Source organism: Ammospiza nelsoni, chromosome 21 (genome assembly GCF_027579445.1).
Source record: "Ammospiza nelsoni isolate bAmmNel1 chromosome 21, bAmmNel1.pri, whole genome shotgun sequence".
Classification (NCBI taxonomy): Eukaryota; Metazoa; Chordata; class Aves; order Passeriformes; family Passerellidae; genus Ammospiza; species Ammospiza nelsoni.
In genome coordinates, this window is record NC_080653.1 from 3,560,443 (window position 1) to 3,587,696 (window position 27,254).

Below are 27,254 nucleotides of genomic sequence, written 5' to 3' on the forward strand. Positions count from 1 at the left end.
TTTATAGAAAAGGAGAATCTGCCTGAGTGAGTGTGTGCAGCTCTTACAGCTGTATGCTTGGCTTTTCAGAAGTGGCAGGTTGATGACACCTCAGGAATAATTTGATACCTCCCAGCCAAGGAAAGATTTTCCCAGTTCAAATACTACTGAATATCCCCTCTGTCCATCCCCAAATTCACAGAGAGTAGGAGAAGGGGAGTAGAAAGACATCTCACAAATTGGAAACTGAGCTGATGTGAATACTTTTCCCATCACCACCCCAAGTCACCTGCATGCCTGGCAGTGTCAGGGGATGGGAACACATCAGAGCTCAGCTGCAGCTGGGAAGGATCTTGGTATTTTATGATGATGGGCTCAGATGACAGGAAGACAACAAGTGTAATTCTTGTGGTGGTGATGGGTTGGGTAGGCAGCACTCCCAGATTTCTCTGAGACTTGCATGACTTACAGACATGCAAATATGTCTGCACTGTCCTGAAAGTCCCTTTTGAAGTGATGTAATTATTTGGGTGGTGCTATGGATCTATTCTGTAGTTTTAGAGCAAGAAGGGAACCCCAGAGAAATGGAGCTGTAATGGATGTCTGTCACTGGGCACTGTTGGAGCTGCCTCTGCTTGACTCTGTGTGCTGGGTGAGAGTTGTGTATCCAGAACATCTCCAGCAGGGAAGTCTTCTCCTCCACATCCTTTAACTGGGCCAAGGGTAGGCAAGCATTTAGCAAAACATGGGATCTTCCTGTTCCAAACAGTGACAGGAATAATCAGACCGGTATCTTCAAAACATCCCAAATGACAAAGGTTGTGTGCTGCTGCAGACCATGGTTGCAGATGGCCACCTGTTGAAAGCGAAGGGAGACGACCCATCCTTTGATCAGCATCGAACTCCAATTTATTGATCCAACATGCACATTTTTATAGTGGTGTTAATTAAGCTTATACATATTACAAAACCCGAGCTCATCATTGGTCACAGATTACACATTAACCCCTCCCTTTGCTTTCAATACCGTGGTTTGTTATTGAAACCAAGATTTGTGTTCTCACCCTGATATGAATGGTTCTCAAAACCTCCATGTCTGTTCCCAAAACAGCCAAGGACAGAATGTTTACCTGTTATGAGAAGACTGCCTGAGAACTTAGCTGTTTACAGAAACAGGCTGTGAGAATTTGCTCCTCACAGCTGCCTTTTACTTTTCCATCAGCTGTATATGATTATGGCATGTCTGAACAAAACTCTATAAGCCATTTCTGAGCAAAATTCTCCAACAGCCACCCAGCCCCAGTGAGGACGCTCACTCCTCTGAAGGGAGCATGATGTTTTCATGGAAAGTTAATGACTGTTAAAAATGGCATTTCTTCCTCTTTCCCTGCCTGAGGCCTGCCTGTGGTTCTGGAGTGACCCAGGATGTGCACAGGACCCTCAGTGAGGCAGAACACAGGAGCAGCAGCACTTCCAGGAGCAGCAGTTTGTGTACCCACCAGCACACAGCTGCACCTGACTTTTCTGCTTGCTGCAAGCTTCATGTCAGTCCCAGGTGAAGGAGTACAGGAAGGCTTCCACAAGGCCGGGAGAAAATTACAACAGCAGCAAAACCCCTGCCAAACCCCATGCATACACTGATTGGGTATTAAATACTTGCGCCAGGGCGGGGAAAGGAATGGGCACATGAGTTCTTGTGGGTATTCAGAGATTTGTTCTGGGTGCCTCTGGTGAATCAGCTGCAGCTGCAGCAGGTCTGGCAGATATGTAGAACTTGCCACTGCTTGGGTATTGGGTCAGTGCAGGACAGGCAGAGACTCTGGGTGGTGTTTGTGGCCTCTGCCTGTGGCAGTGCAGCACTTGGTGGTTGTTGAACTCAGCTCTTTGTCAACACAGGGATGCTGATTCTTTGCTTCAAGGTGGGGAAGGTGAGGTTTGGAGGAATATATGCTGATTTTAAAGGAAGTACGTTGTGTCTCACATGGCTGAATAGCTGTCTCCTGCAAGGGGAACTTGCATTGCAAACATATTCTTTTCCCCTTGGGAAATTCTGGCTTTTCTTTGATCCAGCTGCTGTCCAGATGAAGACCAAAGGAGTCACTTGTTTTGGGTTTAGGTGGGAGCCTAATGAAGAAAGAGGAACTGCTTGGATTTCTGCAGCCATTGCTGGTTTTCCCACTTCAGAGGGATAGCAGAGGCAAGGACACCCCTCACCTCACTGCCACGGGCCCTGCTGGGGATGGCTCTGAGGTGCCACCCTGCTGCAGACACAGAGGCTTTGGAAAACAGCATTAAATGGAAATACCAGCACACAAGCAAAGCAGAACTGCTTCCTTTAGGTACACAAGGGTGGCTGGCCAGATCACACCTCCTGAACTTTATTTTGGCTGTTTTTGTAACACCCAGGAGCCACAATGCTCTGTGATGCCAATATTTCACATAGTTATTTAGTGCAGGAGATGAGGACTCTGCAACCAAATATTTAATGTGAAAGGGAAGCACAGGAATGGGAGAGGATGTGGTTTGTCAAGATCACCTCACAAAATAGTGACAGAGTAAGACAGGTAAGTCAGTAATAAGCCAAAAAATGCTTATAATGTATTGTAATTAAGAAATAGTGGGTTTCTGATTGTAATAGCCCAAATTATAACATCTGTATTGTCTCACCCTTTACCTGAGACTGAAAATAGAAGCTTTTTAAATGCCTCTCAGCTAATCTCTAAGTCAAAAAAGGGCTTAATCCAACAGTTCTTGTGGGGCCACCCCTCAGTTACAGACTCACAGCATCCACTTGCGGCCATTGCCACTGCCCCAACATTCCTGCACGTGGATTGTGTCTGTCTGACAGGGACAAGGCACCTGTGAAACAGCCTGCAGCTCTACTTAAACATCAAGCCAGAATCCAGCTGGGCAAGCAATCTAAAAAAGTCTGGAAGAAAGAGAAAAAAGCTGCACAGAAATGGTGCATTTATAAATGCAGCACATTTCTTGCCTCTGCTTCCTACAGTCAGCAAGAGCAGCAGAGTATTAATCTGGCTATTGCTGCTTTTTGCTTTCACAACACATCCCAGCAATAACATTCACTGTATTTTAGCTCTCCTCCAGAAATGGACTTTTGAGTTTCCTCTGCTTGCCTGTATTCAGGCAGGAGAGGATCCTGAAGAGTTTATTTTAGATAAAAGTCACTGCTTTGTCCAGTCCCAGTGGTGTGCCAGGCATATTGGATTCTGGAACTATCCCAAATTCATGTCTGCACCCTTAACTGAGGAGCAGGGATGGGGATGAGCAGGGAACTCCAGAGGTGTAAATAGATCAGTCAGCCACATGGCGTCAACTCTGCTCTGTACAAATATAGCTGAGGACATGCTGAGCAGAAAAAATCATTTCAATCAGCACATGCTCCTTTGCCAGCTCTGCAGCCAGCATAAATACATTCCCACTTCTGCTGCTTTGAGCAGATTAGCTACTAAACTTTCTAGGACAGTGCCACACCTCAGGATCTACCTCATCCCATTCCTCAGAATCTGTGAAGGCTGTGTGTCCATGCCAGCAGAGTGAGGATTCTGTAACATCTGCTGAGAAAGTGGTGCCTGTGTTCCCACACAGGTCAAGAGAAGCAGCTCCACAGTGTCCTCCTCCTTCATCCCAGGGCATAGACATTGTGCCTGGGATGTCTTTGCAGCTGTACCATTAGTGGTAAAAATACAGATTTCTCCATCTTTGACCGTGACACCTCCAGTGCTTTCGTGTCAGACTTTCCTATCTCATGCAGATATGTGGGCAGATGTAGAGCAGTGGAGCTTTACAGTGTAGTCTCCCTTCCCTAAATTTTTTTATAAAGCCCTTGCTGAGGAGCTGCTGGATCAGAGTGGCTGCAGAAACACAGAAATAGTTGTGATCTGGGGGGTATTGGATGGGACAGCTTAGGAGAAGTAGGTACTTTACATTAAAAGTTTCCATCTGTTTCAGAATATTCACTTGCCCCTGCAGATTGTATGGGCAGTTAAGCTGATACAGTGTCAGCTGTAGCTGCTGAGGTGGCTGTAAATACCCAGGATTAAATCCCTTGATGTGTCTAGTTAGGAGTCATTTCTCTCTCTCTTTGAGAACAGGGCTTGAAAAAATTCCCTGAGTGACCTCAGTGCTCTTTGAAGCAGATTTTTGAGTCCACTAATTTTTATAAAATAAAAGTGGCATGAATGTGGTTATCATTTCTCTCCAGTAATGGGCTCAGAGGACTCCCTTGTATGTGGCTGTAACAGTGGTTTCCATTAAATGCACATAAGACCCAGAGTACATGTGTAATTCCCTGTGTGTGTAATTTGTCCTATTCACATGAATAGTTGAAATTTCAAGCTGGTTATTGTACTGGGTAGAGCTTGTATTGAATTGTCAGGACAACATGAGAAAATTGCACTGGGTACATTCACCCATTCTAGTGTAATCCATAAATGACCTTTAGAGTTAATTACTCCATAAATTGAAAGAAAATCTGTAACAGCAGACAAGGAGTAGTACAAGATAAATGTCATGCAGGAAGTGAGGGAAGATGCACTGCTAGAAATTGCTTTGGGAACACTCCTAGGAGGTGTGGGCTTGGGGAGGGCTGCTCTGCACTGGAGGCAGCTGCTCAGACCTCAGAGTGGGGCTTGGACAGCTCAGGGTGCTGGCTTTTTCCTAGAGTGCATTCTTGCTTCTTACTTTTTTTCATTTTCTCTCTCTTCCTCTGCCTGTTTGTCTTTTATGGTCTTGATAGTGGAAATTAAGAGACCTTTGCCTTTCAAACCTACCTGATTATCCCTGGAATAGCACTAGCACAAACAGCTGCCTCCCTCAGAGACAAAGCAAAGATGCTCAGAGAGGTCAGAACAAAACTTCCCAGTCCCTCCCATTCTGAGCTGTTTTTAGACATTCAGATCTTTGTGCAGGAATTTTCCATGCTGCTTTGTGTTAGCTGTGAAATGCTTCAGTTGTGGGGTGTATTTAAACCTCTGCTGAGCGGCTCAGCTGGTGCCTGAGAGCAAGGTTTAGAAGAAATAGGGGATTGGTACCCACTTTATGGGTAGGAAACTGAGGCACAGAAACATTGAGGCCAGATATATAAAATGTCAAGCTGTTACTTCCTCACTGCAGAGTGTGTGAGTTTATGAACTTAACAATGTTCTTTTGACAGTTGTGTGAGTGGGATAAAAGCTAAATAGGAAAATGAGATGACAGCTTTCACAGCTTCCCTGTTGAGGGTATTTGGAATAAAAAAACCCTCTCAGTTTTGCATGCTCTGTTAGGAGAAGGTGTCAGAAATACAGAAGCATACAGTTAGAGGTGGCAAGGGTCCCTGGCTGTGGATCCAGTTCTGCAGAGATGCCCAGGTACATCAAGAGCAAATCTGAGATGCTCAAAGAGCAAAAAAGACACAGAAATTGAAGTTTGAATCTACTAATTTTTATAAAATAAAGAATGTGATTGTCTTTCCCTCCAGCAAAGGGCTTAGAGGACTCCCTTGTCTTCTGTCCCTGTTGCTGTGATCCTGGAGAAACCTGCTGTCACATTTGCTGGTGGCACTTATTATCTAATGAAGGTGTGGAGCTTTAAAAATCCCCACTGTGCCCTGGCTGTCTCGCTGCTGGCTCTGTGTGTGAGCCTGAGCACCCTGCAGGCAGAGATGTGCTGGAGGCACTGCACTCCTCGTGCTCAGGTCCTGTTTGCAGGGCCAAATCCCGTCCCTGCCTCTGGCACAGCCTCTCTTGCTGCCCAGAGGTGCTGGATGCCCCATCCCTGGGCACAGTCAGGGCTTGCTTGGACAGGGCTTGAAGCAAACTGCTCTGGTTGGAGACATCTCTACCTGTTGGAACCCTGAGAATTTTAAACTTTCTGTGCTTGAAGGCACAGACCCACAAGGGAACACTGCATTTGACCTGTGGCTGTGGAGAAGCCTTCCAAAATTGATTGATAGCACTGGGATTATGGGTGTGGAGTTGGTTAGAAGGGTGTAATATCATAGGGTGGAAAACTTAGAGTTTGGGATTTTAGAATATAGAAATAAATATGAAGCAAGATGGAGCTTTTACAGTGGAGACTGCTTGTTCTTCTTTACCTCCTTCTTTCTTCTTCTTCACCTCTTCTTCCTTCTTTTTCATGGGTTTGGGTGATGTTTTGTAAATGGACAGAAAAGTCTGCATTGCAGCTCTGGGATCAGTTATTGGGTTAAAAGGGAAGATAATCCAGGTGTCCTTTCTTAATTGCATGGTTAGTCTTAAAAGAACTCGTAACAAGAGGTTGCCATTTTGTGCTTTGCTCATGAAAGGCTGCTGAACTCACAGTAGTGAGAGTGTTTTACTGATAAGAAATAATAAACACCTGAGTCTGAACATGAACTGCCATCTCAAGTGCCTTCAATCCCGACCCAGAGAAACCAACACCTACCCAACGCAGGAAGGTTGCACTGGATGGTTTGTGAGAGTCCCTTCCCACCCAAACCATTCTCTGATCACCAGTATTATTGTCGCCTGAGGAAGCTGACAGCTGACCAAACCATTAGCATAAAAGGAAAAAATAGCAGAAGCTGCTTGGTCATGGGTGTGCTGACTTCTCCCCAGAATGATCTCAAGCTTGTTGGCCTGTGAGATGATTTCAGCTGGATTGGAGCTGTGGGATTTTCTTCCTCCTCCTGTGCACATAAGCAGTAACTATTTGGACCTAATAACCATGTTCCTCAGCTGAAAACTAAGTGATGAGCTTCATTGTTACTGACATATTTTATGAAAATCCTTTCTCTAGGATTTTTCTCCTGCAAAGCTGAGAAGCCTCAGAAAAGAAATGTAAACAATAATTATTTGATAACAGTAGAATGTAGTTTGGAGATGGTTTACCAACAGGTGCATCTTTGATTGGTCTCATGTAAGTTGTTTTTACTAGATGACCAATCATGGTCTAGCTGTGTCAAGGCTGTGAGTAGTCACAATTTTTTATTATAATTTTTTTCTAGCCTTCTGATGAAATCCTTTCTCTTTCTTTAGTGTAAATATAATATAATATAATATAATATAATATAATATAATATAATATAATATAATATAATATAATATAATATAATATAATATAATATAATGTTCCTTCTGAAAAATTGAGTGAAGATTCTCATCTCTTCTCTCACCCTAAAAACCCTCATCTTGTTCGGACTGTGCTTAGATCCCAAGTCCCTTGGTGTGGGAATGCTCTGTGGCACTCAGATCAAACTCACACCAAGAGCTTTCCACCTCTCTCTGCTGCAAGCTTCCCGTGGGATCTTGCTTACAATTTATGTGGCAGCAAAAATCTTTGCTCACAGTCATTAAGTGTACAGCTAGCAGCCTGTGTTTTGAGGCCAAAAGAGAGGCTGTTTGCATCCTCTGGGAAGTCCTGATTTGCAGTGTAACATCCCCAGGATGTTTATGCTGCCCTGTGGGCTCCTGTGGAGGAAGCACAGTGCTGGTTCACCGGCTTTCCATGCAGCAGAGCAAAATGTTGGTGGTCACCAGTTGTGGTGTTTGAGGGTCCCCAGGATGAGGTGAGAGATGAGAATTGACTCCAAGTTCTCAGAAGGCTGATATGATATGATGATATGATTATATGATATGATATACTAAAACTATACTAAACAATGAGAAAGGCTACATCAGAAGGCTTAACAAGAATGATAATAAAAACCTGTGACAGACTCAGAGAGTCCGACACAGCTGGCTGTGATTGATCATTAATTAAAAACAATTCACATGGAACCAATCAATGATGCACCTGTTGGTAAACAATCTCCAGACCACATTCCAAGCAATCAGATAGTTATTGTTTACATTTCTTTTCTGAGGCTTCTCAGCTTCTCAGGAGAAAAATCCTAGTGAAAGAATTTTCATAAAATATGTCAGTGACAGCAAAGCATTCTGCAGGAAGCACTTCCAAAGTATTAGGGACCAGAACACACAAAGCTGGCCATTGGACCAGCTTTAGGGCTCCTTCTGGATTTTAGCACACTATGAGAACTGATAGATAAATAAATATCTTTATCCTGCTTTAACTCCTTTCACACAGCTTCCTGGAAGTGAGAAACAGAATACTCAATTTCACAACATTAAAAGAATATTCACTTTGCCTGATTTCTCAAAAGAAACGAGATTCAGGTGTTATCTTCCACCCACTCTCCCCTCAGGATTTTGAGCTCATATGTCCAGTTTCCACAGTGCCTGAAAGAATAAAAATTTCCTGAAATGTTTCTTGAGCAGAGATATCCAGGTCAAATGAGTTTTTTATGCAGATATCAGGGGAAACACACCAACTGGGTACTGGGCCTGGGCATGCCAGCTCCCTGCTGATGTTGGGGCATGGCAGCACCCACCTGCTGCACCCATGGCCTCTCCATCTCCTCCAGTGTGGTGCTGCTGAGAACTTGGAAAGATGCCTCAGCTTTGGATCAGGCTTTACAACCTCAGATAATCCCTCACTTAATTTGAAGATGGGATTTTAAAATGCGGAGTAATGTGGGGAGTGGGAAGAGAACCCCTTAATGAACATAAAGATCCTATTGAATATATATATACATATAAACGGTGTTGCCACTTGGTGGCATTGGGCAATAGCTCTCCTAGTTTATCATGACTTCTGCAGTTGGCAGCATTTATATTTTTAATGACTTACTACTGGCAGCTCTTATATTTTTAATGACTTATTATTGGGGTCCTGTTATTGCAGGAGCCTTTTCCTCTATCTTTTTAGTGCAAGCCAGACTCTCCCTGCCATTTTTGCAGAGGGAAGCTATAACAAGTGAAATAATTACAGTGTAAGGTTTCTAAAGCCAGAACACTGATCAGAAAGTCGGCAATAATTTTTAATTTCATTATTTCTTAATATTTGGAGTTAACTGTGGCTGGAAATGTAAGTCTCATAATGATGAATCAAATGAGCAATTGCTTCATTCAGAGTACCAGAAGAAACCAGGGAGTGGCAGAGCACTCTGCTGTAATGTAAAAGTTTCTGTACTGAGTGAAGATAAATGCTTAGGAGGTGATCCAACATACCACACCAAAGGAGAAAACCAGCTGAGGGTCTTCATTTCTGTCCAAGCACTATGATAAGTCCATGATTTATCTACACTTTCACTTGGAAGCTGAGAGGTGTCTGATTGCTGTAAAGTTGTAAGAGTCCATAGAAAACAATTCAGCGTCTTTGTGTGGGGAAGGGAATTAGCAGGGTGCAGTACAGGACTCACCCAACTCTTGGTGTGGGTAGGTGAAATACATTTCTGTTGTGGAACTGTGCATTTTTCAGTTATTTCCACCTTAGCTATAACCTTATCATGAGAAATATGAACCCATTTAAACTAGGTACAGAAAAGGAAAAAAGTTCTGGTGATGTTGCCCTTTCTCAGAGCATTTTGCACATTTTCCAGTGTTCTTTCAGAGAGGTAGGGCTCTCTCCCAGTGCTGTGCGTCCTGCTATGCAGGGTGTTTGAAACTGAGGGGTCTTCAGGGTGGAAAATGTAGGCAGAAATAATGTTATTTTTCTAATGCTGTGCAAACTGGCAGCAAACTGACAATCAGACTGACTCTGGTCAGGGTTGTAAACCTGGAGATCTTCCTTCCCTGCTCTCTGTGACTTCCTTGGCTGCTTGCAAAGACCCATGAGCTGCAATCTCACCATCATCCCAGCATCCTCCCAAGGATATTTTAGGAGCAGCAGCTCACAGTATTTACAGCATTGCATAATGCTCCAGCAGCAGCAATTCAATCCTATTTGGGATTCAGCCAGTGTTTGTTGTCATCATTGGAAATGGTATTGATTACTGGAGCTCAGGAGCCAATTATGGCCACTGTGATACTCAGCACCTCACATCCCAGGGTGATGTGCTGGGGAGACTCCTCTACTTCAGCTGTGGCTGCCAGTGAGGCTCTGGACAGGCTGCACACCTTGTAAATCATCTGTGCTGTGAATAAGCAGTTACTCACATCCTAAATGTTATGGGACATGCTGGGTGGGTTTGGTTTGCACAGGGCCTGGCATTAGTTTGGTACCTGTGCCAATGGAGAGCAGCCCCACAGGCTTTTGGAGACCAGCAGCACTTGGTACCCAGTGTTGCATTGCCAGGGAAAATCATCCTGGACTATCACACTGATCATTTGTTGTTGAGGCTAGTGGTGTTCCATGCCAGAGACCATGGATGGAATACCAGCCTGAGTCTGGAATCCTGCTCTTCCAGACTGTGGTAGGTGTCATGTTGGACAGCAAATGATGGTTATGGAGCCTGCAGGCAGCTGAGCTGCTCCTGGTGCCTTCTGCAAAACCAGAACAATCTTAAGGCTTCATCCCAATGAAAGGTCAAAATGAAAACCCTGATTATAATAAACAAAGCCCAAATCTCTGACCTTTTAGAGGTCTTTCTCAGCCAGAGTTGAGATGTTCCCCACGATCAGAAGTGGGAGTGACTGCACTCTGATAAACCAAGAGGATCCTGAGAGCCCAGCAGAGAGATTTCTGCTCAATGGAAGGACAAGGGATGTGGCCATGCTGAAGCTGTGGGGGCCTGGAGCTCTGTTCTCCTGTGGGGAAAGTGGTGGTGATGGAATTGAATTCCATCCATTCCAATGCAGTTGGTCCTGGAATGTGGCAATTCCTCATTTTGCTCTTTGTTTATTACCTTATTCTGCCTGAGTCTGTGCTAATGTTACAACTGGTGTTCTCAGCTCTCTTTGGGCTTACAGCATTCAACAGCTTCCTGGGCAAAGCACCATCCCACATGCCTTATTTATTGCTATTTAGATGAATTTGGTGAGCCTTCAGCTAAGGTTTGTTTCATTAAAATTTGGGCTGTACTTTTCTATCTGGCTGCCTGGTAGAAACAGTGTCCAAAATTGGTATTTCAATCACTTCCTATATATTTTTTCCAAGTTAATTGAATCATGAGAAGCAGGTTACTTATGCAAATGCAATGGCCTTGTCATACTTCATAGGGCCTGTTAAACACATCAACCCAGAAATTATTAACACTTCCCAGTAGTTACAAAGAGCAATGAGCAAAAGCCTTCCTTCCCCCTGAGGAAGAGCTTGATGAGGTCTTCTTGGGGCAGCTCATCCAGCACAGCTGCTGCTGGAGTGGAATGGGATAATGCCTCTGTCCACCACAAAATACTGCATCTTCCATCACATCCCTGGCCCAAAATTGTGTTTAAACTGGTATTTGATGAATTGCAGTCCTTATCACCTGTACAAAGCAGGAATATCACCTCCTGTGTGTATAGAGCAGGGAATGAGCTGTGATCTCCCTGCCATTAGAGGAGTGAGTCATTAGTGGGCTTGGGCACACCTGGATGTGCCTGCTGCAGGTGGGATCCCTTGGTGAGAACAGGACCCTGGCACATTTGTAGCTCAGCAGAAGTTGTTTTGAGCTCCAGCTTCTCCATGGCAGATGATGCAGAAAGCTTGGGTTTGGAGGTGATGCAAAAAACTGATGAGAAAATGGTATTTTGCTGCAATAATTTGCTTCAAGCACCTTGCACAGATCTCTCTGACATAACATACTGTTGATTAATGCACAAACTTACCTCCTCTCCCTGGTGTCTAGTTTTCATTCCACATAAGCTCTGATTATTAAAAAAGAAACATTGGTTTATGAAGCTAAACATCAAAATGCAGAAGCAGAACCCTCAGTGTCCCCACTGTTTGCAGTGTGTATGCTCAGGGTTGTTTTCATGCTACACACAATTGAGGTTATTGAAGAGAGCAAAATGTGTTTGTTATTCAGATCATTTTGGGTTTGCAGTGCTGTCAGTGTCTCAGGGAAGGGATGCCTGAGGATTCAGAGAGGGTGAGGTTAGGAATTTATTACAGGGTGTCTGGGGCTGTACAGAAACAGCTCCTAAAGGTCTCATTGAAGGAGAAAGAAAGGATTGAGGAGCCAGGAGTGTGTGGACATGGAGAAATCCACACTTGCCTAAAGTGTCAGAGTGCTACTGCAGGAGCAGCAATGCTGGGCTCTGTGATTTTGGATTCCTGGGCTGCATCTCACCTCTGAGCTGAGTGCTGGTCTCCCCTGGCACCTCTGCTGTGGCCTTGCTGGCTGGATCTGCATCTGAAATCAAGTTCCTTACCCCAAGTTGATTTAGCTGAGATTATGCATTTGTTACTCTGGATCTGAACTGTTTATGTCTATAATTTATCCCCCAAAAAATAAAAAACCCAGAGAATCCTAGAGCAGTGTATGCCTTCATTCCAGAGTCTGCATCTGCTTTTCTGGGCTGTTAATGTATTAAGAATTCTTTAAAACTGTTAATAATTTGTATTAAATTGTTTAGCTGCAGATTTTTTACTACTTAACCATAACAGATTAGAAGCAAATGGAATGGGCTTATTCTTAGTATTTTCCATTTCCAAAGTAATTTGTGTTATCTTTGCATTATTATTGCTTACTTTGTAATCCCTAGTGTATGTGTTACACCATCCATCCCTTGCAGAGCTGTGTGGTTCTTCTGCTTTAGAGATGGAGGCAGGAGCCCACAGATGCACAGGGTGCCTGCTCTGCATCTTCAAAGACCAGGGATAGTGCCCAGGCTGCTCTGCCAACCTCCATCTCCAGTGCAGGAGTACAAAATCTGGGTTTGGATTTGAGTGGGAAAATGGAAACAAAAGAGGCCAGAACAGCTTGAGTAAAATGCTTGGAGAAATTGTATGATAGAGATTTAAGTCCAAGACCACTGTGCTGCTTTGAAAACTAAACCACCTGGAGAATCCTCATGGAATTACCTTGAGAGAGATTTCAGGTTGGAGTTACAATTTAATAGAAAGATTGCAATAAATGCAATGATACAGAGAAGAATGGCACAAAGAGTACAGCCTGGCACCCTGTTGGTCAGGGTGCTGATCACAGTCCTGTCAAATGATGGTTGCAGGCAAAAGCCATGTGCCTGTGGAAGTTCTGATCCTCCTCTGGATCCATCCAGTGGTGGTGGTGATGTTGAGATTCTGTAGCTCAGGTTGAGGCAGGAATGCTCAGTACCTCCCCCAAGGTGGGGAGCTTCACAATGGAATGTAATAGTGTGAGTCATAGGATGTTTTGGGGATTTCTTGATGGTTAAGTTACAACTCCTATTCTGGTGGTGCCCATTGTGGTCCATTAGCAGAGATTACCCACTGCAGGCTGGGTGTGACTGTGCTGGTGCTTCTCCAAAGGGGAGTTACCACAGCTGAGCGGTTGGTGTGAGGAGAAACACTACCCTGCCTTGAAGGGTTTGCTTCTTCTCCCTTATCTAATTTAACAGCCAGCTTGTGGCCTGGGGTGTCAGGTGAGGGATGGGCAGCTCCTGCAATGAACAGTTTGTCAGGAATGATGTGGAGGGGAGTAGAATACACAGTTTGTTTAGACCCACATTGTCACTCTCCTTTTGTAACCACACAACCATCACAGGCTGTTTCCCCTTGGGAAGGTCAACAGAATTGGTCACTGGCATCCAAGTGAATTGCTGAGTTCTCTGTGTTGTCCTTGGCAATCTGTGTGAATCCTGCCATGGAAATTGATGTAATCAGCACATGAAGGAGTGTCACAGTATGAACCTGTGGAGCAGCATGGTAGGGCCAGGAGGTTGGGATAAGTGGGCTCATCTCACTGCTTGCACTGAGGTCTGTGCTAAGCACATACTGGCACATGGTGGACCTGGCTCTCTCTGCCTCTAAAACAAACTTCTGTCTTCCCCTTGTGTCTCTGCAGAGCTTCCTTCCTCGGAACACTTGAGCGTGGCCGATGCAACATGGCTTGCCCTCAACGTGGTGTCTGGTGGAGGAGGCTTCTCCAGCTCCCAGCCCATCGGAGTGACCAAAATTGCCAAGTCAGTCATAGCACCCCTAGCTGACCAAAACATCTCAGTGTTCATGCTCTCCACCTATCAGACGGACTTCATCCTGGTAAGAGCACATGAGGGGACCAGGCAGAGTTATTGCCACCAGATCAAAATTCAGTTGGGCAATTCTGGGAACAAGTTATCTGTCAACTGACAATTGACAGTTGTCAGACTTGACAGTTCTGTTGAGTTGTCTGGGTGTGGCAGAAGTACCAAAGTCTGCTTTCCCCAGAGCTCTGTTCCTTGTAGTTAGGCCCTCTGACATCTCAGGAGCTTTTGCCATGGGATGAAGCATTTGTTGTCATGGCTTGTCTGGTGTCTAATGAATGCTGAGCCCACCCAACAGTTCTCTCCTGGAATGGAGATACTGGCAGCACTTCCCACCATCACCCAGATATTGGTTTTCTGAATGTTAGAAGAACGTAGTGTCTGCTGTCAGGTTGGCTGATGATGGCCAAGAGGCTCTAAAGTTGTTTTGGTTATAGACAGACAGACTTTCTGTCTCACACACGTGTGTGTGTGCCTGCACACAGGGCATACCCTTATTTCCTGAGGAAACAAGACTGAAGAACAGGCAGCGCTGAGCTGTTACAGGAAAAGAGGAGAAGCATCTCCCACTTAGAAATCTCCACATTCTTTTTACAGTCCTAAAAGCACTCTAGTGCTTAATCCTACTGATACTGCCAGTGATATCACCCAGTGTGCTTCTCCTAAGATACACCTAAATGGTAACTCAAGCAGGAGTCGTGTCCACTTTGCTGTGACCTAAAAGTGTGTACCCTCCACTGCAGGGTTTTGTCATTTCTGGTGCATATCCAGATAATACCATAATACAAGATATCCAGATAACACCATAATACTAGATATCCAGAAGATTCCATAACACCATGCCCAGATGATGCTGTTGTCCCCTCAGGTGCGCGAGCGAGACCTGCCCTTCGTGATGCACACGCTGGCTGCCGAGTTCACCATCCTCAGAGTAGTGAATGGGGAGACAGTGGCTGCTGATGACTTTGGGGTAACAAATGGATTTGTCAAACCAAAACTAGGTAAGCACCAGCTTGCCAGGGATTTGGTCTCCCTGACACATGGGGTGGAAGTTCTGTCTCCTAGCTTCTTTCAGCATTTCAATGAATATTTCCTTAAGACTGCAATCTTACCAGCCTCTCTTAGTACAACCAAAGATTTGAGTAGGTTCTTAACTTTCTAAGCAGTGCTAGTAAGTTTGGCTGAATTTTGGCCTTTTAATGCTAGTTTTTCTAGAGAAGACATGCCTTTGGTAGGACAGAAGGTTAAAGTACAGTTTGTTGCAGTTGCAAAAATAATGTTGTGTGTAGCCCATATTTCCATGCCTCAACATTCCAAAAGAAAATGGCTTCTCTAAAAACTTATTTAAGTATTGCAGTGATGCACAGAGAAGATTGTTTTTCAACTTTTACACTTCAGTGCCAGTGAGGATCAAGGGCACAGTGAGCCCAGGGCTGTACAGAACCTTAGGATGTTTGCAGGCTAAAGGAGCAAGTATTAAGCCAAAGGGCACAATCAGGAAAAAGAACAACTTATATACATATGCTTGCCTACAGACATGTGTGTAATTTTTTTCCCATAACCAGACAAAGCAGGGATCAGTTATTATGAAGTGCCACTCAGTTTCATCACTCAAGAGCTAAACAATCACCTTCTTTAAGAAAATGAATCTTAAAGAAAAAAAGCATCAGGAAAGAGCACATTTAACACATGTTGATAATGCACCAGCCCACAGTTTGCTGTGTTGGTCTGTTGGTTGCATGCCAAAATGCTGGCTGCTTCTCAGCCACTGGCTTCAATCTGCTAGATAAACTGCTGCATGGCAGCTAGGTTTTAATTTTCAAGATATTATGGCAAAATAGGTCCCCAGAAATGAGGGAAAATAGGATGGACTGCCAGCAACCACAGCCTTCCATAGCCCTGCCTTTTAATGGTGGAAACCTGCATTTTTTTCCATTTTCCAGTTTCTCTTGGTCCCTCCTTTAGCTTGCTCCTCATGTCGTGTAGATGCACCCAATGGCCTGAAAGCCCCTCAGAGCTGGGCAGGGTATGCAGGGTGACACCACCCTGTGCCTTAGGGAGACCAGCACAGGAGCAAATCATCCACAGGCCCCTCATTCCCTGTCTGAGAGCCAGCAGGGCTTCAGCAGTGAGGCACTGCCTTACAAATACTGTCAGCTTTCTCTGTGACCCTTGCCAGGGCATGGATAGCACAGCTGATGGGACAGGAGCCTGCTGCAGATGTGGCTTCATATCTCTGTGTGTCTGTGTTGTCTCTTTCAGTTCAGAGGCCTGTCATTCATCCTCTCTCCAGCCCAAGTAATATGTTCTGTGTCACCAGCCTGGATCCAGATACCCTTCCCACTGTTGCCACACTCCTGATGGATGTCATGTTTTACTCCAATGGGTAGGTCCTGCAGGGAGATGGGCTTCCAGGAGAGGTGTGGAGCATCTGGAGGCACAGACTGCAGGTCCTGCAGGGAGATGGGCTTCCAGGAGAGGTGTGGAGTGTCTGGAGGCACAGATTGCTCCTCTGGGGTGCCAGAGGATCCACAGGGATTTGCTGTGGCCTTGTGTTGCTCCAGTGCTCTGCACTGAGGAAGGGAGGGAGGTTTCACAGGCCCAAGAGTGTTGTCCTGACAGGTGGAAGCCAAGCAGGTGATTGAGGGTGCCCAAAGACATCTGCTGGCTTTGGAAAGCTGAGCTTTTTCAGAGTGAGGGTGACAGCAGCCATGTGGTCAGTGTGCTGCATGTCCACACAGGGTCAGAGCATGCACAGCTGGCTGGATTGCTGCCCCTTGGTGCCCATGGCTCCTGGCCCACAGCTCCTTGTGAGGGGACCTTGAGGCGGGGATGGAGAGTTTTGTCAGTTGTGGGGACTGGATCGTTTCCCACCTGCAAAATAAAAAAATAAAATCAGTATAATACAACAGAACTCAATGTCACTTCCCTAAGTCAATATAAGAACATTTCTGGTTTCACTGGCTATATCTGCTTTAAAAACCCATTTTTGTGCTCTTCTAGCCACAGCTAATGTAGTTCTCTTCTGTTTCTTCAGAGTAAAAGACTCAGTGGTGGGCAATGAAGACTCGGGACATATTCGCTTTTTCTCCTTTTCTCTCATTGAGGGTTACATCTCCCTGGTCATGGATGTCCAGACACAGCAGAGGTGAGTCTTGATCTTAGAAAAAGACCTTTAAAATGGGATGTTCTCTAAGGAGCAGGAAGCAGCTTAGACTCCTCCACGTTAATTATTTGGACAGTCTTATATGGGTGTCATGGGCCTGTACACCCATTCACTTTTCTGAGTAAAATCTGGCATTTTAGTTCCAGTGCCTAAATTTTAGACTGGTCTGTCCAAGCCCTCAGTGAAATCACAAATCAATGTGATCTAGGGTTATCTCACTTTCAAAAGAGGAATACTGGAGCAAAGTGATTTTTGCACTTCTATTCTGTTACTCATTAGCTGTGCTTGTAAGAGCAAAACCCAAAAGGAAAACCTGGTGCAGGTGTTTGTATTTTCCTGCTAAAGGCCAAAATCAGGGTGGGGATGTCAGTGATGCTGTCCTCCTGCTTTGCTTTTACACATGGATGGGCTTGGTTCAGTCTTGTTAAGATGATAATGTCCCAAGTCATCATTGGCAATGGGAGCCCATGGCTTGTTTGTCCAACAAGGAAGGAACCAACTGCTGAGCAGTCAGCCTCTGTGTGTGTGTCTGTGCTTCTGTAGCTGTGCAGCACAGCAGGCTCTCAGGTCTGGAGGGGTGCTGTACTCAGCAGTGCTTAAATTTGCTTTTGACATGCAGTGCAGTTTGGGTTTGGTTCTTGGGGATAAGTCCCCTGCCCCAGGGACTTTTTTTCAAAGTAATAAATCGCCCTCCTAAAAGTTTCTTTGACCTTACTGGAGTAAACCTTTGTCTGTCTTAAGAGGAGCCAGAGTGCTGGAGCTTCAGCCTGGGCTGTGGGAAATCTGGGGAGCCAATTCTCCTCTCTCCCAGGCTGCCTGCTTCACCTTGGGCAGCGCTCTGAGCCTCAAGTCTCCTTCTCCCTGCTAAGAAATTGAGACCTCTGCAGTGGTCCCAGGATGGGATGGAAGAAAGCCCTGAAGGTGCTCAGACACAAACCCAGTGGTCACTGTCCACATTCCTGAGAGCAGCCATGGAAACATAATCCATCCCTAGGTGTTTCCAGATGCAGCTCAAATCAAACCTTCACAGTTTCAACATTTGTAAAGCTGGGACTCAGCCTGTTACAGATTTTTTCCTTGCCTCTCTGGGTACCTATGCCCACCTCCAGCAGGAATTGCTGATTTGCCACAGGATACCTGGGGGATCAGGCAGGTGCCCCACCTGCCTTGAGTTTTCCAGTTTGCCCAAGCTACACCCTGTTATTGTTGGCTTCAAACATCTCAAGGATGCAGGAAGAGCAGATCCCCCACAGGCAGAATCTGACACACTGCTGTGCTTCAATTGCTATGTTTGGTGTTCCTTTTTTTTTTTTACAGATTTCCTAATAATTTGTTGTTTACAAGTGCATCTGGTGAGCTCTGGAAGATGGTGAGGATTGGTGGGCAGCCTCTTGGCTTTGGTAAGTGACACTTGGAGGATCAGTTGCTGTGTGGGCAGGCAGTCACCTCAGGCCCTTCAAGGAGTATGGAAAAATCCATCTGAGGCTGATGCTTTTAAGAGCCAGCAGCTTAACATGACTTTGTGAGCTGAGATTTTCAAATAGAAGCCTCACTCCTATTAAATGTTAAATCAAATGTCAAACTATTTGATAGTTTGACTTCTGAATATACTCCTAAAAGTGCTACATGCTACAGTTCCAGCTGCACTGCATGCATCTACTGGACTTTGGGGTGGCTACAGCTGGGGCTTTGGTTAAAGAGAAAAACTGGACTAAAAGTTGGCATGGGAGTTCATTGTAGATTACTGAAATCAGTGCTCAGAAAGCAGTGTCATACTCCAGTGCAGTGCTTGGGTAATTCTGTGATTCCAGTAGACTTTTTATAGATCTATAGCAGCCCAAGTGGAAGCCTTGTTCACAGATGTGTTTCACATCCAGTCCTGCACATGTTTTCTCTACTCAAAAGAATACTGGTCCTAAGTAGCACAGAGAAAATGCTTCATGCCTGCAGGAGTGTTCTTGCTATTTCTATGTCCCCTGCAATTTTAAGGGTCTGATTTGAATAATGCAACAAAGGCCTGATCTTCAGGAAATGCAATGGCTCCTTCCTGGGGGCTCTGAACCACTTAGAAAATACAAACTTCAAGAGCATTTCTGAAAAACATTGGGCCAGTTTTGTATTTAATTGCAACTTGTACACCAGACCACCAAAAGTGGAAGAAGGAAATTTTCTTTTTACGTATCTTTGAGGAAAATATATAGAAATAGCATGATATGTCATTGATAGCACATCAGGACATTGACCAGGCCCCTAAATATTTGATGTTTAAATATGTTAATTTCAAATCAAGTTCAAATATTGAATTTGAATGAGTAAAATTCCAGCTTTCACTGTGTGAAATCCTGCTTCAGGGGCTGTGGTGGGCTGTAGCCCAGGAACCATGTGTCCAGGCTGACTAATGGGTCAGCATCTCCTCCTTCAGTTGCAGGGCCAAGTGTTCAATAACAGAAAAATGGATGTTAAAGATATAAGGGGCTGGGTTTTGTGCTTTCTTGTTGAACATTGTTCAGTGCCTTTCTTTGGACCTCTAAATCATTCCAGTTCTACTGGTTTTGTGCCTTTGGAAAATGTTTTTCTCTGTAGCAAAAAGAAGGTTATAAAACTAAATGTGCAATGTATTGTTGTGGCCCAAAAACTCGATTCTGTGAGAAAAAACACATTTTATTACAGAGATTCCTTCTGATTGGAGTTTGTGAAGACAAACTTCTCCATATATTTTGTTGTGGCCCAAAAGCTTGATTCTGTGAGAAAGAATACATTTTATTGCAGAGATTCTTTCTAATTGGAGTTTGTGAAGACAAACTTCATATGTTTTATTGTGGCCCAAAACCTCGATTCTGTGAGAAAAAACACATTTTATTACAGAGATTCCTTCTGATTGGAGTTTGTGAAGACAAACTTCTCCATATGTAGGCATGGAGCTGGTGATCTCTGAGACTTTTACAAGCCCCTGCAGACAATGTTTGATGTTTTCTCTCCCCACAGATGAATGTGGAATTGTCGCTCAGATTTCTGAGCCTTTGGCTGCTGCTGACATCCCAGCCTACTACATCAGTACTTTTAAGTTTGATCACGCCTTGGTGAGTATGAAAACAGCTTCTCTGTAGTAGGGGAGATCTTTTCTTAGGAGAAAACGTTATGAGAATGTAATTTCTCATCTGGATAGCTCGTTGGAGTGCCTTTGCTCCAGCCCAGCAAATTCCTGTCTTCTCCTGGCTGTCCCTGCCCTGGGTGAGAGGCTCCTGAACCAAGCCTGGCCCTACCCAAGGCAAAGCTGTGTTAGTGAGTGTTGCTCTCAGTCCTTACCTGCAGTGATGGAAACTTCACACCCTCCCTGAGCACCTTCTTCCACTGCATCTGTATCTTCTAATAGAAACAGCCACAAACCCTTCCAAAAGTAGTTGCAGGCTCCAGACCCTCAGGTGATTCCTTAGGTGCTTCCTTGCCCTTAAGGAAGGGCCATCACAGGTGCCTTTGTGTGTTGGGAACTTTCTGGACAGTCCACCAGTAGCAGACCCCTGCCTTCATCTCTTGGTGTCTGCCCTGTCCTAACCTTTGCTTTCTCAGACCCATCTCTTAGCTCTGCTGTCCCTGCATCTTCCTGGTTTGTGATAAACAAGCAAGAATTGCCAGCACAGCAGGAGAAGGTGATTTTGGAGCAGATAAGGTTGTTCCCGTGGTTGTTCTCATGAGTGCCCATCAGCAGTTGCAGCACAGTTATCAACATGAGAGTCTTGCCATCCTTGGAGAATTCTCTTCATTTTTTGTACTGATATTTCTAAGCCTACCTCTGCTCTTCCTTTGTAGAGAAGACACCCTGAAAAATGAGGAATTTCCCTAGAAAGGGAAAATGCAATGCCTATAGCCATAAATGGGATGACATTTTTCTTGGAACCCATTTCCCCAATCCTGAAGGAGGGAGTCAGCTGCTTTATACTATTCCTTTTTTTTCTTAAATGTGCCCTTTACTGCATTATACTTCTCTTTCCATTACTTGGAAATTCGCTATTGAGGTCCTGCCTTTGACCTGTAAAAGCTCTAGTGAGATCAGAGCAGGTTTGGGGATTTTATAATGACTTTGTTTTTGCACAGTTGGTGTGAACCATTCACAGCTGATGGATCATGTGTGTAAAGAGTAAAAGTAAATATTATTTCAGATAGCAAAGGTCAGAGTGCTATATATGTTTGTCTTATATTTTTTAATATTAACTGTGCTGATAAGATAAGCTAATAAAACACCATTTAAAAATCAATACTGTTAGCTTTGCCTCCCATTTCTGCCCATTGTGTTGCCCCAGGTGTGCACTTGCTGTGCAGAGCACAAGGTGCAGAGTGCTTCTACATGTCAAGCCATATCGTGAGAGCTCAGCCCTATCAGCTAAAATAGATCTGTAGCTGAAAACTTAAACCACACAATTGCAATGACTCTGCAGGCAGCTCCACCTTCTCAGAGTGCTCATCCTGCTGCCTCCAGCCCCACAGATCCTGCTCCCAGCAGCTGGCAGGGTGTGGGGGCCATGCAGGTCTGCAGGTCTTCCTCACTCAAAGCAATATTTCAATGTTTTATTTTGCTACTTACCATTTTCTTTATGTATGGTTTTAAAAGCCTTTTCACCTGGACAGTGCTGTTCCAGTTGTCAAACCCTTCCATCCTTTGGAAGGTTCAGGCATTTTTTGCCTGACTTTGCTCTGGGTGTGCTGGCTGGGCTGGATGCTTGTTGCTCTAAGGTGGTTTTGTTGGCCAAGATCCTGACCTATATTTTGTCATGTTTTTCTTATGTTTACTACCCAGATACTTTGACTTCTAGTGACATTCCTTGAGGAGTAAATGTATCTTGAACCCTTTCTCTAAATTCTCCCTTTCTTTATTTAAGGTTGTTCAGTACCTGTTGTCAGCGATTTAGAGCACTGTATAAAAAATGTGCTGTTCCCTTTGGTTTGATATTTTTTCTCTTGTGCATCTTAAGGTGGTTTTTGTTACTTATTTTTTATTTGACCTGGGTGTAATACTCAGATCTTCCTGCCATGCTGTAGCTGTAGATGTTTGCCCTGGTAATCAGGACTTGTGCTAGAGACAAAATTCCTTTGGGAGACAATGTTGAGATGGGAACCTCCAGGTCTCTGGTGTGTGCCCTGGGTGATGCAGGGCCAAGCTGGACAGAATCATGGTCACCAGCTCCCTCTAGAGAGAACAGGGAAGGAGAGTTGCCTTTCCAGGTACTCCGCTCTTGCTGCCTCATGTTCACGGGTGTCTTGCTCTGTTTCACCAGCATTTTGCTTCTGAAGAGGCTGGAGCTGTGTCTGGGATGTAATTTGGAGCTTTGGTTCTCCCTTCCTGGTCAATGCTTTGTTCTGCACTCCACCTGAGAAGGGAGCACAGTGCACCAGCTGCCTTGGACAGGGGTCATTTCCTGGGGGCAGGGAGAGGGAGAACTCTACTCCTCCCCTGGTGGCAAACTAGGATGGGTCCTACAAATCAAAACTGTTTGCACATCTGTCCTGGAGAAAACTTTTGTGGGGTGATTGATATAATTTCTGTGCTGTTAGGGAGTCAGGAATTTTGCCTGAGTGAAGGAGCCCTGTGTTTCATGAAGGAGATGGGTCTGTGCAGGTCAAAGCAGCTGCCCAAAGCTGGCCAGAGCTGCCTCCTCCTGCTTCTGGCCAGTGCTCAGGAATCAGACAGAGAGACCCACTGGGCATCACTGGGGCTGGCTGTGGTTAAACACATGGACAACTATGTCTTTTCTCATTATCTTATGTAGAGGAAAAGTCAAACAGCTCCTTGCACTGCAGTGTTCAGTGTGCTGGGAAAATGATGAAGGGGAGGCAGTGGAGAGTCCTGCCTCAAAGTCCTGTTCCCTATGGAGGAGGTGTCCTGGAGTTTTCCTTCTAAACCAGAAGAGTTTGCTGGATGCTTGTTTTAAGATGATTTTCTTCCTTTCCAAATTACTTCTGTTCTCACATCATCAGAGTTGACTGCTGTTATTCCATCTTCCTATTGGAGAATTGAACGTTTTTCTTGTTATTTCTCATGGGCTTTTTTCTCAGTTTTGGTAAAAACCTCATAGAAAGACACAACCAGTTGTATTTCCACTGTCTGAGCTCTTGAGAGTGTCCAGTGAATCCAGGTATTGTAGTCTTGGCCTTAAATACCTTGTAGAGGAGACAGTTCCTTCTTCAATTTACTTGATATGAATTTTATTGGCTTCTTGCAGAAACTTAGGGATAATTTATTTTTCTCTCAGTCCTCTTTCCACTTTTCAAGAGCTGCCAGTGTCTTGGAGTTTATGTAGAGTTCAGACACACTTTTTCTGCCAGATGTAACTTTACTTTTGATGTTCTTTTCTGCCAGTGACAGTCACTCTGAGATATTTTGCATCTTCTGTTACAAGAGGTTTTGTTTTTCTTGCAGTAAGCATGAAAAGTCATCATTAATAATACAGATTTCTATGGTTAAATCTCCTCACAAGGCTGGATAAGAAAGCACCACAAACAGACTGGTAGCTCCCTTCCTCTTTTGATGGGTGTGTTCTCCTGTCACCCTCCATGGCCTTCCCATCCCCACCTGGAGGTCCCAAACCTGTAGGGTGCCCCAAGAGCCTCATGGAGCCCTCAGCAAATCCATCAGCACCTGGCATGAGTCAGCTCCTGGCTGCAAGTGCTTCACCAGCAAAGGGAAGGGAAAGGAGGGGACAGGAAGAGCAGAGAGTATTGGAATAATACCAATATGGATGGACAGGACGTGCCTGAGCTTGTCTGGCCCTGCTGCTGATCCAAACAGTGGCACTGTGCTGTTTCACCACACAGACACTTTTGGCTGGCTGAGTGTGTGGTGTTTCACCCCACAGACCCTTTTGGCCTGGCTGGGTGTGTGGTGTTTCACCCCACAGACACTTTGGGCTGGCTGGGTGTGTGGTGTTTCACCCCACAGACACTTTGGGCTGGCTGGGTGCTGCAGCTGGGCCCGTGGGGACAAGTCCAGGCCTGCAGGAGCTCTGGTGGTGCTGGGATGGAGCTTCCCCCCATAACAGAGGCTGCTCCTCAGGTTTCCCTCTGGCAGAGAATCTTTAAGGGGATGGTGAAGGAAAGGAGTTGGTTCTGATGGAGGGTTTGGATCCAGAGCTTTATTTTGGCCCTCAGGCCTCTGAATGCAGCACCAGCTCCAACAGAACTCCCTGAGCCCGTGGTTGCTGCTCCTTTAACCCCGGGGAGAGGGGCAGGGAAGGGGCAGGGAGCCATAACCAGGTACAGGAGGGGAGGGACAAAGGGACAAAGGACACCTGGATGGCCCAATGCCCCCCAGGGGTAGAGGGCATCCTTTGGATCTGCCAATCACTCAGTGCCCTTCTGGAATGCCAGGACTGACAGACAGTGCTGGGAGGGGTCAGGGAGGGGAAAGGAGAGGGGACTGACACACCTGGGAGGGAATTATCAGGGGAGGGACCCGAGGTTTCTGAAGCAAACCCTGACATCACACCGCAACATCAGAGAAAGAGAAACCCCAACATAGTTGGCTTCCCACCATCCCTCACACAACAGCAAACCCTCAGCATCTCTCAGTGTTTGCTCTGGGGGTACCATGGGTGAGAAGGGATGTCCTTGTACATGGAGCCCTTTCTCAGTGAACTTCAGGTGTAAGCAAAAACCAGCAAAGTGTAAGAAAATAAAGATAGTGTAGAAAGTAATCTCACCCCTAAGGAGTTGCAGCTGGGCCAATTATCAATGATTAGGAGCAGGCCTGACTTTAACAGGCCACAGCTGTAACCAGTGAGAAGAAGATGCTATAAAAGAGTGGAATGCCTGGGTGAGGGGGAACTGGAGTCAGTTGGCTGCTTTGTGAAGAAGAAAGAGTCAGTGCTCTGAGGAGCTGCCCACAAGAAAACACCAACAAGGTGTGAAACTTTTGTGACAGCAGACAACAGTGTGGAACCCAGGGACTGGTCTGGCTTTGTCTCCTGCCTCTCTTTTCCTTGTCACCCCTTTTGCTGGAACATGACCTTTCTTTTTGTTTTCTTGCAGGTACCTGAAGAAAATATAAATGGTGTGGTCAATGCACTCCAAGTCAGTCAAGCTGAAAAGCATTAGAAATCTTCTGAGCTGGTTCCAGATGCTTTTTATTATTCTAATAATAATAATTATTATTATTATTCTTTTTTTCTCACAGTATTTCTTGAAAAATCTGATTACAGAGAGTGACATGAAAAGAGACTGTGGAAAGTTGAGCAGAAACAGCTCCAATAAGCCTTTGTTTTAATTATTATTATTATTATTGTTATTATTATTATTATTATTGTTATTTTATTAAATTTATGAATGAGGGGCAGGAGGAAAGGGAGTTTGTATGGTTTCCTGATGTTCAGCTCCGAGGTGAAGTGAGCCCTGGCTGTGCCCTGTGTGGAAGGAGCTGCCTGGGGACACCCAAGGACACCCAGCACCGATGGCCGTGGGCCAAGAGCAGATGGACAGACTGCTGCCTCAGAGAGCCCTGAAAACCAGAACAGTGAAATATGGAATTAAACAGAAAAGATCTGGCATAGTACTGGCTTGTCTCCTTGCATCAGACTTCTGAGGACTGTCCATCACTGCCTGTGTTAAGATAGGATGCAAAGGGTTCTGTTTCCTCTAACAGAACAATTTGGTGTTGAAAAAGAGGAAAATATCCAATTGTTTGACATTTCCCCTTTTTATTTCTCCCTGCAGTCAAAGCCTGGCTGCTCTGAGAAAGTCTGGGCAGGGGGAGCCCAGCTCTTGGCAGTGGTGTCACCCAGACTTGTGTCTGCATTGAAACTTGGCTGCTTTGGGTCAATTTTTTCCAGTCCCTCCCTCACTTCTCCAAGTATTCTCCTGCCCTGCTCCAGGAGTGCTGTTGTCCCCTTACCCCCCATCAGAGCCTTCCCCCAGCCCTTGTTGTTCCTCAGGGCCAGCAAGAGGAGGAAGGGCTCTTTTCTCCTCTCCCCTCAGGCTTTTCCCATCCACTGTGCACTCATGGGGAAATAAAGGATTGCCCAGGGTCCCTGGGTAGCTGCTCTTGCACATCCAGGCCCCCTTGGCCAAGAGCCACAGCTCTGCCAGGGCCAGGAGGTGCCTGAGTCCTGTGGGGACACTCCTGCAGTTTTTCATCACACAGGTGGAAATTGCTGCTGCTGCCTGGGGAAAGCAGAGTGGTGCTGAAGACCTGCTGGCATCTGGTCCTGCACAGAAGGTGATGGGGCTTTTCCCATGGGGAAGCAGCAGTGTGTTCTCTTGTGGCTTGTACCACAACTGAGGGCCAGCAGGAGCCTGGCACTAAGGCCCACGGTGGCACCTGTGTCCTGGTGGGAGCACTGTGCGGGACAGCAGAGAGCAGTGCTGGGACAGAAGTGTTACCCAGGTGTGGGTGCAGCACTCTGCCCACTGTGCCCACGCATCAAGGGCTGCTGAGAGGAGGAGCTGCCTGCAGAGGACCTTGCTGCTGTGACTGCCAGCCCCTGCTTATCTTGAATTTCTTACCTTCTTCCACTTCAAGCCTGACATAAAGAATTTGCCGATCTTGCTGTTTTCCTGCGGGCTTTCCAGCCATGCTTCAGAGACAGCCCCTGGCAGGATTTCCCTGAGGCTGTGCCATATCCAGCTGTGAGCCAGGGGTTTGCACTCATCTGGAGGCAGTAAGCAAAGCAAGCAGCTGGGATCATGCCATGGGCATGGATTTACTGGTGTGTAGGACAAGCAAACACAGACAGACAGAGCTGCTTGGTTAGTTCTGCATTCACTGTGCTGGAGGGCCAAGCAGTTACAGTTTCTGATGCTGCTGGATTCAAACTCGGAGTTTCAAATCTGATTTTTCACCATTGGGATGTTTTGTGGTATCTAGACAAGGAGTCAGAGCATCCATGGGAAAAAGCAAGGATGAGTTTCCTTGGCCCTACTGGAGCTGCAGCATCCCTGCTGAGGAGCACTGAAGCACACATTCAGTGCTTTACCAAGCAGGATGTCCTGCTGTTCCTTACGTGGGTTTTCAGAATTGTCGCATGATATGTTTATATCCACTCCAGATTTCTGGGCTAAAGGTTCATTCTAGATGTGGCTCTGTGCATCTCTGCGTGTTTGTTTGGAAAGGACACAGCCACGGGCTGTCACAGAGTGCTGGAGGTGTTTGCTGTGGCTCTGCCCAGTGCTGAGGGCACTGAGCTGGGCTGGCAGCAAGGCCAGTGGTGACTTCTCAGCCC

At 45.6% G+C, this 27,254-nt stretch overlaps 1 protein-coding gene across 2 annotated transcripts in view; it reads left to right on the top strand.

The window, feature by feature from the left end:
- Nucleotides 1-25,718, top strand: part of CASTOR2 (cytosolic arginine sensor for mTORC1 subunit 2) — a 123,599-nt gene extending 97,881 nt beyond the window's left edge. The window contains exons 3-10 of one of the 2 annotated variants that reach the window (XM_059487081.1): nt 13,706-13,899; nt 14,752-14,884; nt 16,146-16,269; nt 16,921-17,031; nt 18,367-18,449; nt 20,035-20,129; nt 25,069-25,110; nt 25,214-25,718. In XM_059487081.1, coding sequence (XP_059343064.1) covers nt 13,706-13,899; nt 14,752-14,884; nt 16,146-16,269; nt 16,921-17,031; nt 18,367-18,449; nt 20,035-20,129; nt 25,069-25,110; nt 25,214-25,303 — 872 coding nt within the window. In that variant the 3' untranslated portion in view covers nt 25,304-25,718. Of the gene's footprint in view, nt 1-13,705; nt 13,900-14,751; nt 14,885-16,145; nt 16,270-16,920; nt 17,032-18,366; nt 18,450-20,034; nt 20,130-25,068 lie in introns of both variants that reach the window. The other variant, XM_059487082.1, reaches the window with a different exon arrangement.
- Nucleotides 25,719-27,254: the final 1,536 nt, after the last annotated feature.